Here is a 16,179-nt window from a genome sequence, read left to right as displayed (position 1 = left end):
TTCTCTTTACCACTCTTATCTCTCTCACTCTGAGGGCCTCCATTAATCGAGGTCCCCTTAAACAATAGAATTATTTTTGGATAATCCATCTATTGGATTTGGTTTGAAGAATATTTCTTCTTCACGAGGAACACCAACAAGTTTTTTTATATCTCTAAAACCAGATCTAGTGAAGAGAAGAAAGCCACTGAAGAAATAGAGAGTACAGAAAAGGGGTAAAAAGAAAAATGAATGTCGACTATTAAATTTGACTATTGGATATATAGTCGGGGGTGGGGGTGTTTAGATGGTTGGGCAATTATGAGGGCCAAATCCTCTAGTTGCTCACAAATTGGTGTCAAAATTGAATTAACCCAAATATTTTTTTTTTATCAAAAATTGTAACTACCTACAAAATCAGGGGGTCAGTCGTACCTGGCATTCGAAGGAGAAAATGACATTTGAGCTGAAGGTTCTCTAGTTGGTGTAGTGCTTCTTTTCAACAAAAAAAAAAAAAAAAAAATACAAAATTAGCCCCTCACTCACAAAGTTTATAAATACAGGTAATACTTGCATTACTCCATAAATCTCACCTGTTTCTCATTTCTCTCATTCTCATACACTCCTTAATTGGACCCTTTGCTTCTCTCTGACTCTTATAATACAGCTCCTCTTTCTCCCACTTCTTTGTGCTTAATTTGGGCATGACTTCACCCATGAACACCCAAAAATGGACTCATCCTCCAACTTCTCATCCTAAGGAACCCATGAAGGAAAAGATTACCTCTCTCTCAGAGGGCTCTACTACTTACGAAAATGATGAAAATATGTCAAGTATTATCTCAATTCCTACTTATTCTCATCCTCCTGGTGGAGATGCTCCTAACTACATATCATGGTCCATGAGATTTGAGCCAGAAATCAAGATGAGTTCTTCATTAATGGTTCAGACAACAGGGAATCCCAAGTCTCCTATGAATAGTAATAGTGAAGGTGTTTTATTGACATGGCAAGACTTGTGGGTCACTGTGCCCTCTGGAGGGAAGGACTATAGACCTTTACTCCAAGGGCTCTTTGGTTATGCTCAGTCTGGTGAGACCTTGGCTATTATGGGTCCATCTGGTTGTGGCAAATCCACTCTCCTTGATGCATTAGCAGGTGATGATCATCTTGATCCCTCTAAAATTCACTAACTGTGTTTTAGTTTCTTAGAGCAAGAAAATTGATGTGCCCAATTTTCAGTTATGTGACAATTTCAGATCCAAATCGATGTTGTCTGTGAGAATAGTTCAGCATGGCTTGGAGAAGGGCAATCTAGCAACTAAGAATATAATGGGTAGTTCTTCTCCACTCATTGCCAATTGGTTTTGAGTTTGATGACCACAAATTTAACATGGTATCAGAGTTAGACCCACACGTTAAGCTTAAAAGTCACGTACTCCACGTCACCCGAAAGAAAAAAAACACGTGTTGGGCTCAAAGAACGTCACACTTGATTAGGCATGTGAGAATAGTCCCACATGGGAGAAGGGCAATCTAGCAACTAAGAATATAATGTTTAGTTCTTCTCTACTCATTGTCAATTGGTTTTGAGTTGGATGACAACAAACTTAACATTATCCCCATTCATATGCCCAAGCCAAGGTGTATGGGTTTTTTGTTTTTTGAGTTGGATGACCCAACCAGAAAATCTTAACATAAGTTGTTTTGTTGGAATGGAAGTTATTCAATCCGAATTAGTTAATTCTTCAACTAAAAAACTAAGATTCTTTTAAATTTACTAAGTTTAACCTCGGTACGATAGAACGCTCTTCCAAGCGATGAGGATGTTGGAGATTAGGTGTAGATACATCAATACAATCAAATAAACTCAAAAGGTTCAAATCAACATAATTTCATATAATAAAGTTTATTTAGATCTACACAATCTCATATGCAAAATATACAAAGTTTTCTCACAATAATAAACTAGATATTGAAGTTAATTCTTATCTTAAACACAAGATTCATACTAGATTTATGTCTTCTTCTTCAAGTTCTTCTACACTATACTCCTTTTACTTTCTCTCTCTAGATTGTTCTTGAACTAGATAAACAAAAAACTCTCTACACCCTTTTAATTAATTTCATGAGACTTTTTCTTTTTTTACCCCTTCTAGTTTGATCAAATCATTTACTCAAGTCCACATTTCATAGTAGGCCCAAACCCAAATTGGGTTTAAAAGTCCACTTTCAACATCTCCCCTTAAACCAAATTTCCATAGCTTCTCATACCTAACATCCACTTCAATTTTTCAAAGACATCATGCTTCAAAAGTTGTTCATCAAACTTTTCTTCTTCGGGAACACAATTTAAGATTGTCAACTTGATATCAAATTGATAATTTTTCCATGAATATTTACCCGCTATATAGATCCATATTTTCATATGAACAAAAGGAATAAATACCTTACTAAAATCAATGTCGACTCTTTGCTTGTAACTTTTATCTATAAGCCTTGCTTTGTACTTTTGGACTTCACCACTGGCATTCTTCTTTGGTGTGTACGCACAATTTACACCAATAGACTTGTACCACTTTGTCAACTCATATGCATCATTCTTTTCAATTGTATTAATTTCTTCATCTATTGTCTTTTTCATTTTTTCTTCTTGAATGACTTCTTCATGACTAGTAGGATCATAATCCATGAGAAAGCAACATAAGTTCACTTCCAGGGCCGGCCCTAACATGTTGGAGGCCCCAAGCGAAACTAAAATATGGGGCCTATATAGTGTTTGGTAGAAAAAATAAATATAATTTTAATTGTTGCTTAAAGGTGGAGTCGATCTCATGACCTCTCGTGCAAAGTCTAAGCTATTGAACCAGTGAGCTATAACTTGATTCACAATGAAATTCCCTTTAAAACGTAATTATTATTCCATACCATACATCATTCGATATATAAGGCCCTTGACCACGTCGGGGCCCAAAGCGACCGCTTTGGTTGCTTTGGGCCTGGGCCGCCCCTGTTCACTTCTTCTTCATTATCAATAACTTCATATATCTCTCTCAATCTTCTTGTTTTCATTGGTCTTTAACTAGAACTTCCTTCCGATGATGAGGATGATGGAGATGAAGATTATGGTGATGATGATGCTCTACACATTGGTGTTTGTGGCTCTCTTTGAATTTCGTTTGGTGCTTCTTCTTCTTTTTCACCTTTAAGCTCAAGTTCAACTTGAATGGTTTCTTTTCCTTTCCATTTCCATGTCATTTCTTCTTCAAATACAACATCTCTACTAAGGAGAACTTTATTGGTAGTTGGATTAAATAACTTGTAACACTTTGTTTGCTCACTATAACCAAGGAAGATGCATTTTTCACTTTTGTCATCAAGTTTTGTTCTTCTTGCTTCCGGTATCTTTGCATAAGCAATACATCCAAATATCTTTAAATGAGGTACACTAGGCTTGTAATAGCCCCATGCTTCTTGTGGTGTCTTCATATAAACACTTTTAGTGAGATATCTATTTAACAAGTATACGGCACATGCAACGGCTTCACTCCAAAGTTTTCTAGGCAAATTTTTTTCTTTTAACATGCTTTTTGCCATGTTTAATATGATGCGATTTTTCCTTTCGGCTACTCTATTTAGTTGTGGTGTGTATGATGGGGTAAGTTCGAGAATAATTCCATGTTGTTTACAAAATATATCAAAGTCTCTTGAAGTAAATTCCCCACCTCTATCTGATCTTAGTTTCTTGATAACATACCCACTTTGTTTGTTTCTCAACCATATTCTTGAATTCCTTAAACACTTCAAATACTTCGGATTTATTTTTTTAGAAGTATACCCATGTTTTTCTACTATAATCATCAATAAAAGTGAGAAAGTAATTGTTACCTCCATTTGTCATTGGCTTCAATGGACCACAAACATCGGTATGCATAAGCTCTAGAGGATTGTAAGCTCTCTACCTTCCTTCTTTAGAGAAAGTTGTTCTATGATGCTTTCCAAAGATGCATCCTTCACACACTTTATTTGGGTGATCAATATATGGTAAACCCCTTACCATGTTCTTGCTTGCCAAAGCTTTCATTCCATCAAAATTTAAATGTACAAGTCTCAAATGCCACAACCAAGATTTATCTTTCACAATAGAGTTTAAGCATTTTGCATCACCATGATGAATGTTTAAAGGAAATAATCTATTCTTTGCCATTTTCACTTTAGCAATTAGAGTTCCACTTTTATCTCTTAATGTGAGATGAAGATCTTTCAATCTTATATCATAGCCTTTTTCCAAAAGTTGTCCCGAACTTAAAATGTTATTTTTCATTGCGGGGACATAATAAACATCGGAAACATAGTTATGCTTTCCATTTTTGAGTTCAATGAGGATATTACCTTTCCCTAACACCGGAATCTTTGAGGATTCACCGAACTTTACACACCCTTTCGCACTTTCATTCACTTCAACAAATAATTCTCTTTTCCCACAAATACGATTACTTGCACCGGTGTCGAAATACCAAGTATTTGTTTGTGATTCATCAAGGCCATCACAAGAAGAAAATAATGTAGGATCTACATTAATTTCTACATCATTCTCAACAAGATTGCATCTTCACGTACCTCATTTTTTTTGTTATACCAACATTCATTACTATAATGTCCAAGTTTGTGACAATTATAGCATTCGATATCCCTTTACCTTGCCTATTATGAGGTCTAGTAAAGTTTTCCCTTTCTCTTGGTTCATTTGTTCTTCCTTTATTAAAGAAATTTCTTCCGCTTTGGCTTCCAAAGCCACTTCTACTATTATCATAACCTCACCATAATCTTCTTAGTCTTTTTCCTTTTTGTGACGAATATTGTTTTTCCTCTAAAGTGACTTTTGCTTGAAATATTTGATCCATTGAATAGTTTGAAGAGCTTGCAACATTTCTATTCACCCTTTGTTCATGAATTTGCAATGTTCCCATTAATTCATCCACCGTCATAGATTCCAAGTCTTTTGGACTCTTCAACAACAATGACTACATTATCAAACTTAGGTGTCAAAGAGCGTAAGATTTTCTCCATCACCCTAACATCATCACATTTTTCACCACACCTTTTCATTTCATTAACATTACACAATACTCTTGAAACATAATCGGAGACAAGTTCCTCTTCATTCATGTTTAACCTTGCGAATTCACCACGCATAATTTGAAGACGAGCTTTTACCACTTTATCAACTCCTCTAAATAAATTTTTGAGAATACTCCAAGCTTCTTTCGATGATTTTGCTTGAGACACTTTATCTAATGCAGGAGCATCAATTCCTTGATATATGAGAAACAAAGTTTTTTTATCATTCTTTCTTGATTCTTTAAGAACATTTTTCTGTAGATCATTCATAATATCCTCTTCTTCTAAACTTGGTTCCACATAACCATTTTGAGCAATATCTCACAAATCTTGAGATCCCAACAATACACTCATTTGGATAGACAAATGTCCATAATTTTCCTTTGTTAACCTAGGTATCTGAGATTGTACCATGTTTGCCATATTTCTTACAAGATCTCCAATTTTCTTTACCAACCCTAAATTCTCAAAATGTTGAAATGATAAGGTAATATATGGCTCTGATACCAATTAGTTAGAGATTAGAGGTGTAGATACATCAATACAATCAAATAAACTCAAAAAGTTCTCATCAACATACTTTCATATAATAAAGTTTCTTTAGATCTACACAATTTCATACGCAAAACATACAAAGTTTTCTCACAATAATAAACTAGAGATTGAAGTTAGTTCTTACCTTAAACACAAGATTCATACTAGATTTATGTCTTCTTCTTCAAGTTTCTTCTACACTATACTCCTTTTACTTTCTCTCTCTAGATTGTTCTTGAACTAAACAAACAAAAAACTCTCTACACCCTTTTAACTAATTTCATGAGCCTTTTTCTTTTTTACCCCGTCTAGTTTGATCAAATCATTTACTCAAGCCCACATTTCATAGTAGGCCCAAACCCAAATTTGGTTTAAAAGCCCACTTTCAACAGAAGATATATCATATCCTCTCCTCTTAGAGACAAGTTGTACTCAAGCTCTGATACGAGATGTGATGATTCAAATCTAAACAGTTCTCGATATTGTCTCTTGTTTTCACTCACAGAGCCAAGCCCAAGGGTATGAAATTTTGTTCTTGGGATGTTAAGAATATATAAGAGTAGATGTTATTTGGAAATCATCTTTTCGAAACCATAGTTATTTCTATTGTAATTTCTAACATTTAAAGGAAATTTCAGGACGGTTAGACTCAAACACAAGACAATCCGGTGAGATCTTGGTTAACGGTAGAAGACAACTACTTGCTTTCGGGACATCAGTAAGTTCATGTAAAACACTACTATCTGGTTTCGGTTATATACTTCACTTAGTACTCCATGTTGATAAGTGCTTTCTTTTCGTTTCGTTTTCATTGATGAACATGTGTACACTTAGGCTTATGTAACTCAAGATGATGCACTAATGACAACATTAACCGTTAAAGAAGCGGTTACCTACTCAGCTTATCTCCAACTACCTAACTCTATGACAACAAATGAGAAGAAAGAGAGAGCAGAGATGACAATAAGGGAAATGGGATTACAAGATTCCATGAACACAAGAATTGGAGGGTGGGATACCAAAGGCCTAAGCGGGGGACAAAAGCGAAGAGTAAGCATTTGTATTGAGATCTTAACACGTCCGAAACTTCTCTTTTTAGATGAACCAACGAGTGGGCTCGATAGTGCTGCATCATTTCATGTTATTAACATAATTGTAAGGCTTTCAAAACAATATGGAATGACTGTTTTAGCTTCCATTCATCAACCAAGTACCGAAGTTTTTTATCTCTTTCACAATCTCTGTCTACTTTCTTCTGGTAGAACTATTTACTTTGGTCCACGTTCTTCTGCGAATCAGGTAAGAACCCAAGTTCATATAAATATATATATAATGGTTCATTCTTTAAATCTAATCCTATTTAATCTTGATTTTGTAGTTTTTTGCATTGAATGGGTTTCCTTGTCCAAATATGAGAAACCCATCAGATCATTACCTAAGAACAATCAACAGAGACTTTGACCAAGTAAGAATCTTGTAAACATACTAATGAAAAAACTAGTACTTCATGAACATCTGTGGTAACAAGTCTTTAGAACTACCTAAAGGTCTTAATCTCTTTCAGGATATTGAACAAGGTTGTAGTGGAAAACCAACAGCAACTGAGGAAGCAATTGATAGTCTTATTAAATCATATAAGTCATCTCAGACTAGTCAACAAGTTCAACTACGAATAACCGAAATATGTCAAAGAGTATGCAAACATTCAACAAACTCCATTTCATATTTTCTTTTCTAACGGTAAACTAGACGTTTTAAAGACACAATGTTTTTATAGGAAGGGGAGTTGTTATGGAAGAAAAGCCAAGCTAGCTTTATAACACAATGTCTTGTTCTTACAAGAAGGTCATCTGTTAACATGTATCGTGATGTTGGATACTATTGGTTGCGCTTAGCGATCTACGTTGCACTTTGTCTTAGTATTGGGATGCTATTTCGTGGTATCGGTCATAGTTACCGCTCAATTCAGGTCACAAAAATAAATAAAAACTTCGAAGTTTCCCATTATCTCTGAAGTTAATCATCTAAACATCCAAACTTGTAGAGATCATACTCTCCTTAATTTTGTAGGCCAGAGGTGCAGTGCTTATGTTTATAGCTGGATTTTTGACTTTCATGGCGATTGGTGGATTTCCTTCTTTTGTGGAGGAAATGAAGGTAATTGTTTCTCTTTAGTAGGAGCTTCATGAAAACCCATGGCGCGTACATTTTAAGTGGTAAATTTTTTATCAGCTTTTAATAATAATAAGTAAAGGTTCAACTTGTTAGACTGATCGTACTCTGATATTTTTGTTTATAAATAGTGTCTTATTACGTGCCCTTAAGAATACATATTAGGAAAACCCATATATCTTTGGTATGTCGCTAATCTTCCTTCTTTCTTTCTGCTTTCCCTATTCAAATTTAGATCTTCGGCCGAGAAAGGTTAAATGGACACTATGGGGTTGCAGCTTTTGCTATTGGAAACACAATCTCTTCAATACCATATTTGCTTTTGATCTCTTTGGTCCCAGGAGCCATAGCTTATTACATTGTTGGTCTTCATAAAGGAGTAGACCACTTCTTCTTCTATGCTCTACTAATTTTCATGTGTATGACACTAGTCGAAAGCTTAATGATGGTCGTAGCAAGTATCGTGCCAAATTTTCTTATGGGTATAATTACAGGAGCTGGAATTCAAGGTGTTATGCTCTTAAATGGTGGATTTTTTAGATTACCAAATGATATACCCAAGCCATTTTGGAAATACCCATTTTACTATATTTCCTTCCATAGGTGGGCTAATGAAGGATTATACAAAAATGAATTTGAAGGACTAACTTTTCCTAATGATCAAGGGATTGGAGTTATTAGTGGTGAAGAAATCTTGAAAAATCAATGGGAAATGGATATGAGTTATTCAAAATGGGTTGATGTTGTTGTTTTGTTTGGGATGGTGGTTCTATATAGATTGATCTTCTTTAGTATTATTAAGATGTCTGAAAAGATTAGACCACTTATAAGAGCTCTCTTAGCAAACCCTTCTAAGAAAGGAAAACAAATCATGGAGGATTCCTCATCATCTACATTATCACAATAAGGCATTTATATCACACTAGTTTTATGAATTATTAGTGCACTTCAACCAAAAAGACAGTAAACTATTGGATGGTCTGTGAGGCAAAATAAATAAATAAAATTGGATAGTTGAGAATGTTACTTAGATTGGTATTAAGAAACCTCTACTATTAGGCATGACGATCCAGCAGGTACAAGTAACCTGGCTGAGCGTTTTATACCTGCAATTTGCATATTATTGAAAAATCAATTGTAATTTAATATTTGTTTAAAAAAACGTGTACTTAATTGTATGACATTTTAGTCTATATAACAAATGACATAAGTTTTCATGCCATGTAATAACTTTCATTTATAAATCTCAGTCATCTAATATTTTTTTTTTGTAAATCATAACTCTTATTTTGTAAGGCCTTTGGTATAGGAAGAGTAATTTTTAGCAAAGGCAGCGCATTAGATAGGGAGAGCATTCTTCTTAGAATAGGGAGAAATAAACACTATTTTCTAAAATATCTCAATTTTAAACTTTGGTCCCTCCCCTCAAACTATTTCGACCAAAAGATAGAGAAGAGGGAAAAATCATGTTCGGCCAAAAACCTGTTAGTCGATCAAAGAGAGAGAAGAGAAATAAACAACCTTAAAACCTGTTCTACCAAAAGTGAGAAAAAACTCTAAATCTGTTTGTTTCGATCAAAGAGAGAGAGATAGAGATGGAAACCTAAACCTTAGATGACTAACACAACACTCATCTCCATAGAGGAGCTTGTAATTCTTGTTATTGCTTGATTTCTCCAAAGATTTTTAGAGTTTTAACACTGATTCAAGTAGCTTTTGAAGATTTCAAGTATCAATATTGCAATGAAGAATACAAAGAAGGAACGGTAAGAGTTCTTCCTCATCTTCTGAACTGATTAAAGTAACTTTTAACAAATTTCGTCTAAAGCGGATGAAAAAACAGAACGATTTCAGCCGACTCGGTCGAAATTTATTATTTTTTTCAGCGGGCCCGGAAATTTGCTATTTTTCAGCCGACCCGACCGAAATTTGTTGTCTTCTTCAGTCGACCCAACCAAAAATCCTTTACGAAACAAAAACGACCTAAAACCCTAAAATATTTGTTCAACCATAGAGGAAGACAAGAAAATTATTTTTCTTTACCTGAGAATTATTATCTTTATTATATATGTTTTTGTTTAGTCGATATCTTCGTTTAAGTTGATGTCCTCGTTTAAGTCGATGTCTTCGTTTAAGTCAAAAGACTCTTCTTTCTTGATGTAGGTTGCCTCCTTCTTCATTAATGGTGGTTCGTCATCTATGAGATCTTGAGGCATCATTAAAAGCTTGAAACTAAGACTATAGTGATGATAAACTTTGCAAGTTTTTTAATACTAATGGTGATGTTGATAGTAGTGAAAATATTAGGTTTGAGTTGTTTATGTGAGAGAAAACTACAAGTAAATAAAATATTAGATTTATCTTTTTTTTTCGAAGTCCTTATATTTTAGCACTATTTATTAAATGATCCTTATAACGCCCTCCTTAAACTAATTTGGTAAAGGAAGAGCAAATATAGAAATTGATCTTTCTAATGAACTGCATTTACTAAACAATGTTCTTCCTATACCAAAGGCCTTTTTAAAGAGTGATTAAGGTGTAAAATTCAAAATAACTACCCACTTCCTATAAAATCTCACACTATTTCTCTCTCTCCCCCCTATCTTGTCTCTCTTTAAATTCACACCATTCTCTCTATCTTTTCTCTTCTCTCTTTAAATCTTACACTATTACACTTATCATATTTATTTGTCTATTTGAAGATTTCTAAATGACAAAAGTAATGCGGGGGGTCAATAGTTTTTTTACGAGAAAGAGGGTCTGATATGACGTCAGACTTTTGGGCGATTTCCTCCCGATTTTCCCTCTTTCCTTTTCACTCGAACCCTAACAACCAAATCCCTAAATCGCACCCAAACTTCATTCAATAAACCTCAGCCTAAATCAACCCCTAGTTCTTTGAATCAATCTTCATCTACCCCTTTATATCTTGAGAAAATTTCACTCACATCCAAGCAGATAATTAGTAGGTGGAACATATTGGTTTCTTTCGTGTTAATCAAGTGGTCTTGGTTAAGGAAGTAGAAATCTTCAAACTAGACTCGAGCCAACACCACAATAACTTCATCTCGAAATTTCTTTTATGGTTCATCTATATGATGTCCTAAACCCTAGATCCAGACTTTCATCATGAAGGGATGACTTCTCTCCCTCCTGATCGGTGATTTTTCGAATCAAGAAAATAATTTCAATCCCCAGTAGGTGAAGAATCTGATTTAACTAATCGCATGTGCGAGAAGGAGGAGGTATTCATGAATAAGGATCTTCAAAAAGTAGGAAAGTTCCTTTAAATTATCTTTCTATACTCTAGGTCTTTAGGTTATAATTTGTCTACTATTTCATGATCTTGGTTCCAGTTATTTCCTTTAGAGGTGCCGTATTTTGGCTCAGTCTTGTTATTGTCTTTGTGGATTGCTAGTATTTTCTGTAGGTTTGGGGGCTTGTGTCGTTTACGGTTGGGAGAGGTTCTCATCTCCTAAACCACTATGTTACGTTTATTAGTTAGTTAATTATCTATTTACCTAGTCTTGCATGTGAGTCCCTTTGAGTTCATATTATATCTCTTCATCCCTCCTTTTCTTCTATAACAAACCACATCTCTCCTATTTCTTTAGTGTTGTTTATTTCTAGTATTTTTCCTTTTTAGTGTTTTTATTTTTTTGTTTTCCCTGTCCTTGTTTGTTGTTTTCACTGTTTGGTCTCTCTCCTGTTTAGTGTTTTTTGACTTTTTTTTTTGTTTTTTGTTGAGAGGAGCGTTTTTTGCTGTACTAAGTGTTTTTTGTTAAGAGTGCTTATTGTGGTACTTGTATCCTTTTCTGTTTTATCTTGGTTAATGTGCCTTGTTCCTTTTCTTCAATTTCTTGTTTGATATTCCTTTTGCCTGTTTTTGTGGTTTGCTCTATCCATGCAGATAAACAATCCTCAACCCAATGATGTATCGGTCCTAGCATGGAATGCCCGAGGCTGTGGAAATTACGCGAATCGTAAGCATCTCTGGAATCTCATAAATGAACAAAAACCAGACATTATTTTTTTATCGGAAACGAAATGCATGAACGTAAACCTTATGAAAATCCTTAACCTCGGTAACATATATAATCACGCGCAGTAGACCCCATAAATAAAGCTGGTGAGTTTGCCATGTTCTGGACCAAAACTTCATACATGAAGGGCACGCAGACTCACAACCAATTTCAATTTTTCATCACAGGCTTTTATGGGTGCCCACCTAGCAACAATAAAATGCACCCTTGGACTAATTTGGCCCATCATATTCCCGATAGTAATACACCTTGGGTGGTGATTGGCGATAGTAATTGCATCCTCCACACATCGGAAAAATTAGGTGGTAAGGAAGCCTAGCCAACCCACTTGACGAAAGTCAAGCAAACTATTAATGATTTAGGCCTCCTAGACATAGGTTTTACTAGACCACCCTACACTTGGTCCAATCGACAATATAAAGGGACCCTCATTCAAGAGAGACTCGACAGGCTCTAACGAATCACCAAATGGCTCTTGGACTTCCCGACCTCGTAGTTATCTCATCTCCTCAACCTGGGTTCTGATCATAATCTCATTATTCTTAATACCAAGCAGAAATCTAACCTTGGCAAAAAACCATTCAAATTCATCCGAACTTGGATGACTCATCAAGGGTGTGCCAAATTCATTAAAGATAAATGAAGTCAGATACTGAACCAAATCCAATCCAAACTCAACTCCTTATCCACCCATCTTTCTCATTGGAACAAAAGTGTGTTTGGGCATCTGGACAACAAAATCAAAAATCTCACCAATCGCCTGCAATCTGTCATAGATTATGATACTTACCATGATCTCAATCTTCAACTTGAAAATTTGCTTCTTCAACAAGAAAGCCTCTGGAAAGAAAAGTCCAGAACTTCTAATATCAATCTTGGTGATCGTAACACTAAGTACTTTCATGAGAAAGCTATTTCCCGGAATAGGAAAAATAATATCAGCTCCATCAAAAGAGATGATGGCACCTGGATCAGTGATGATGCTGAAATTGCTTCTATCTTCTCTAATCACACCTCCCAGATCTCAACCTCGGTGGGCTCCACTAATTCTGAACACCTTCTTGATTGCTTTCATGTTCAGATTAATGATACTCAAAATATTTCCCTTACTGATAACCCCACTGAGGAAGAAATCAGGAAATCTGTTTTCTCCCTCAAAGCTGATGCTGCCCCAGGATCTGATGGATACCCCCCTTACTTCTACCAGTCCAATTAGGAACCTGACATATCCACCATGGTCCTTGAGTTTTTCAATTCGGCATGTCTCCCTCTCCTTTACAATCACCCTCATATCTGCCTCCTCCCCAAAACCAAAACTCCTCAAGCTCTTGCAGACTTCTGACCTATAAGCTTACTCAATACTACGTATAAAATCATTACCAAAATCTTGGCTAATAGGCTTAAAGATCTCCTTCCTGATTTGATTTCCCCCTTTCAAGCAGCCTATGTTCCAGGGAGACAAATCACGGATAATATTCTCATTAGCCAAGAAATTGTCCATTCTTTCAAAAAAACTCGCAGATCCAAAAGCTACTTCGGTCTTAAATTGGATATGTCCAAAGTTTTTGACCGCATTTAGTGGAGCTATCTTGAGACAATCATGTCTAAAATGGGTTTTTCCAATAGGTGGATTCAGCTAATCAGAGCTTGTCTGAGTTCTTCCTCTATGGCCATTCTCATAAATGGTCGGCTTGGATCCATTTTTGAGGTGAGTAGGGGCATTCGACAGGGTGACCCACTCCCTCCTTTCCTTTTTACCTAAGCTATGGAAGGGCTCAGTCGGATGCTCGAAAGTGCGACTCATCTTAATTATTTTAAGGGCTTTCCGATCCCTAAGTCCAATATTAACATTAAGCACCTCCTCTTTGCAGATGATTGTATCATTTTCGGTCGTAACACTCTGGATAATATTCATAACCTCAAACACATTCTGATGGAATTCAGTGCACCTTCTGGTCAAATGATCAATTATGCTAAATCCACTATTTTCTTCTCTTGGGAGATAAAGGACCAGAATGCGTATACTATTAACAAAATTCATTACGCTACTATAATGTGGAACATATGGAAAATTAGATGTGACCACTGCTTTCAACATGAAATCAACAAGATAGATACGATGATCACCATTATATCGTCATTCCCACAAATCCAAACAGTGAACGAAACACAACCCAAAATAGAACATGGAAAATGGATTCCCCCTGAAACGTCCTTTTTAAAAATCAATGTGGATGCATCTTTTATAAATACTCAAAGTATCACTGGTATCAGTATCCTAGTTCATGATAATGAATCTAAACTGATCGAAGCAGTAGCTTACACCGCAAGGAGTAGAAACGCAGAGGAAGGTGAAGCAATTGCGATCCTCAAAGGAATACAATGGGCAGAATCTCATGAATACAAAAAAATCATTATCGAAAGTGACAACATGAATATCATCAAATACCTTCAGAAAGGAAAGAACAACATTCAATGGCAATCCCTTACACATATTAAAAGAATCCAGGACATAAAGAAGAGATTAGAAACAGTGAAATTCTCTCATACAAGCAGGAAGTTCAATCAAGCAGCGGACAAAGTGGCAAAATGGGCAAGAAAGAAAAACAGATCGAAGGTTTGGAAACATGTTCCTTATTTTCTTTGTAAATTGTATTGTAATAGAACTCTTATTTCTATCTAATATATATCAACTTTCAACAAAAAAAAGAAAAAAAAAAGAAAGAAGTGTCTCTTTCTCCCACCCTTTTTCATACTTGGGAAATTGTTCTTAGAAATGTTGCTTTTTAATAAATGACATGACATAAATATTTCTTACAACGCGGATGTGATGCTTTTCTACTCACCTACCATATTTAACTACTAAAGTTATTAGACCCTGATTTATTTAAGCTTATTAAAATATCATCGTAAAGTCTCGTTGGAGTAGAAAGATGTCACATCAATTCGTGAGACATACTATGAATAACACTCTAAAAGAAAGAAGTGTCTCTTTCTCCCACCCTTTTTCATACTTGGGAAATTGTTCTTAGAAATGTTGCTTTTTAATAAATGACATGACATAAATAGTGTGGTCTTCGTATTCTGCAAATAATAGAAGAAATTTTTTGAAAATAGATGAATGTATTAGAACAATCACGTGCACAAAAATAGAATCTTTGTTATTTAATTGTTATAATATAGTTATTGGAGGGTGTAACTCGTGTCCGGTCGACGCGTACAGTTCTATAATCTTTATTTTTGGAGATAAATTAAGTAAGTGTAATATGAGCCATTTGAGATAAGTTTGTGTGTTATGATCTCAACCTTTGAAATAACTTTAACAGATGTAATCTCCACTCTTAAACATAAGTTGGGGAAGTGTAATATTAACCACCGAATAGGAAGATATATTCTGGAAAAAAAAATCGGTCATATTTTGCATGTGAAAATGAAGAGAATTAGGACTTTCATTGTAGGTAGTCTTTCACGTAGAAATTGAACTCATAAAATAAGGACAACTTAAATCAACAATAAAATCGGTGGTGATAGTTTTTTTTTCTTTTGATGAACAATACTTCTCATTAATTAATCAGAGCACCATTACAACACATATGAACTAAAAAGTAAGGAACATTAGTCCAAGACTTAGATCTATTCTTCTTTCGAGCTCATTTGGCTAACTTGTCAGCTTGCGAATTGAGTTTTCTTTTAGTGTGGCTGAATTTGACGCTTTCGGTGGTGATAGTTGAACAAAATCATGTACTTTTAGTCTCGGTTTCGATATCAATTAACAACGCGGATGTGATGCTTTTCTACTCACCTACCATATTTAACTACTAAAGTTATTAGACCCTGATTCATTTAAGCTTATTAAAATATCTTCGTAACGTCTCGTTGGAGTAGAAAGATGTCACATCAATTCGTGAGACAAACTATGAATAACACTCTAAAAGAAAGAAGTGTCTCTTTTTTTTTTGATGAAGAAGAAGTGTCTCTTTCTCCCACCCTTTTTCATACTTGGGAAATTTTTTATAATAGGGTTATTTTCCATGCATACAGGAAATTGGGCGGATGGTTATGGCATAAATCTCGGCCATATATGGTGAAGATTCCAATATTTATAGAGAGGGAGATCCATTTGTAGGTCACCATGAGAGAGAATTTCAAACAATTAAATACTTAAATCCACAAGATGAAACTTATATAAAAAGTTTTTTTTTTTGTTGAGTATTAAATAGAAAGTAATAGGGAAACTTTTGCCAAACGGAGATTTCAATACATAAATATGATGGACAATGGACAGTTTTTATATCTGAATAGTGTGTTAATGACAATAAAAACAAAGTTG

The 16,179-nt window shown here is 35.0% G+C and overlaps 1 protein-coding gene across 1 annotated transcript; it reads left to right on the top strand.

Moving 5' to 3' along the window:
* The first annotated feature begins 568 nt into the window (after positions 1 to 568).
* LOC147565148 (ABC transporter G family member 1-like) lies at positions 569 to 9,028 on the top strand. Its single transcript, XM_086651648.1, has 8 exons — positions 569 to 1,137; positions 6,273 to 6,352; positions 6,469 to 6,933; positions 7,013 to 7,099; positions 7,199 to 7,327; positions 7,412 to 7,603; positions 7,705 to 7,791; positions 8,042 to 9,028. Exons 1-8 carry the CDS (start codon positions 684 to 686, stop codon positions 8,711 to 8,713), a joined length of 2,166 nt encoding a protein of 721 aa, XP_086507774.1. The 5' UTR covers positions 569 to 683; the 3' UTR covers positions 8,714 to 9,028.
* The last annotated feature ends 7,151 nt before the right edge of the window (positions 9,029 to 16,179 follow it).

This window comes from Eschscholzia californica, unplaced genomic scaffold (genome assembly GCF_041429995.1).
Source record: "Eschscholzia californica isolate CP2 unplaced genomic scaffold, dmEscCali1.0.p SCAF_1, whole genome shotgun sequence".
In the NCBI taxonomy this organism is placed as follows: Eukaryota; Viridiplantae; Streptophyta; class Magnoliopsida; order Ranunculales; family Papaveraceae; genus Eschscholzia; species Eschscholzia californica.
The sequence above is the reverse complement of the archived record's forward strand: the minus strand, read 5'-3'. Positions and strand labels throughout refer to the sequence as shown.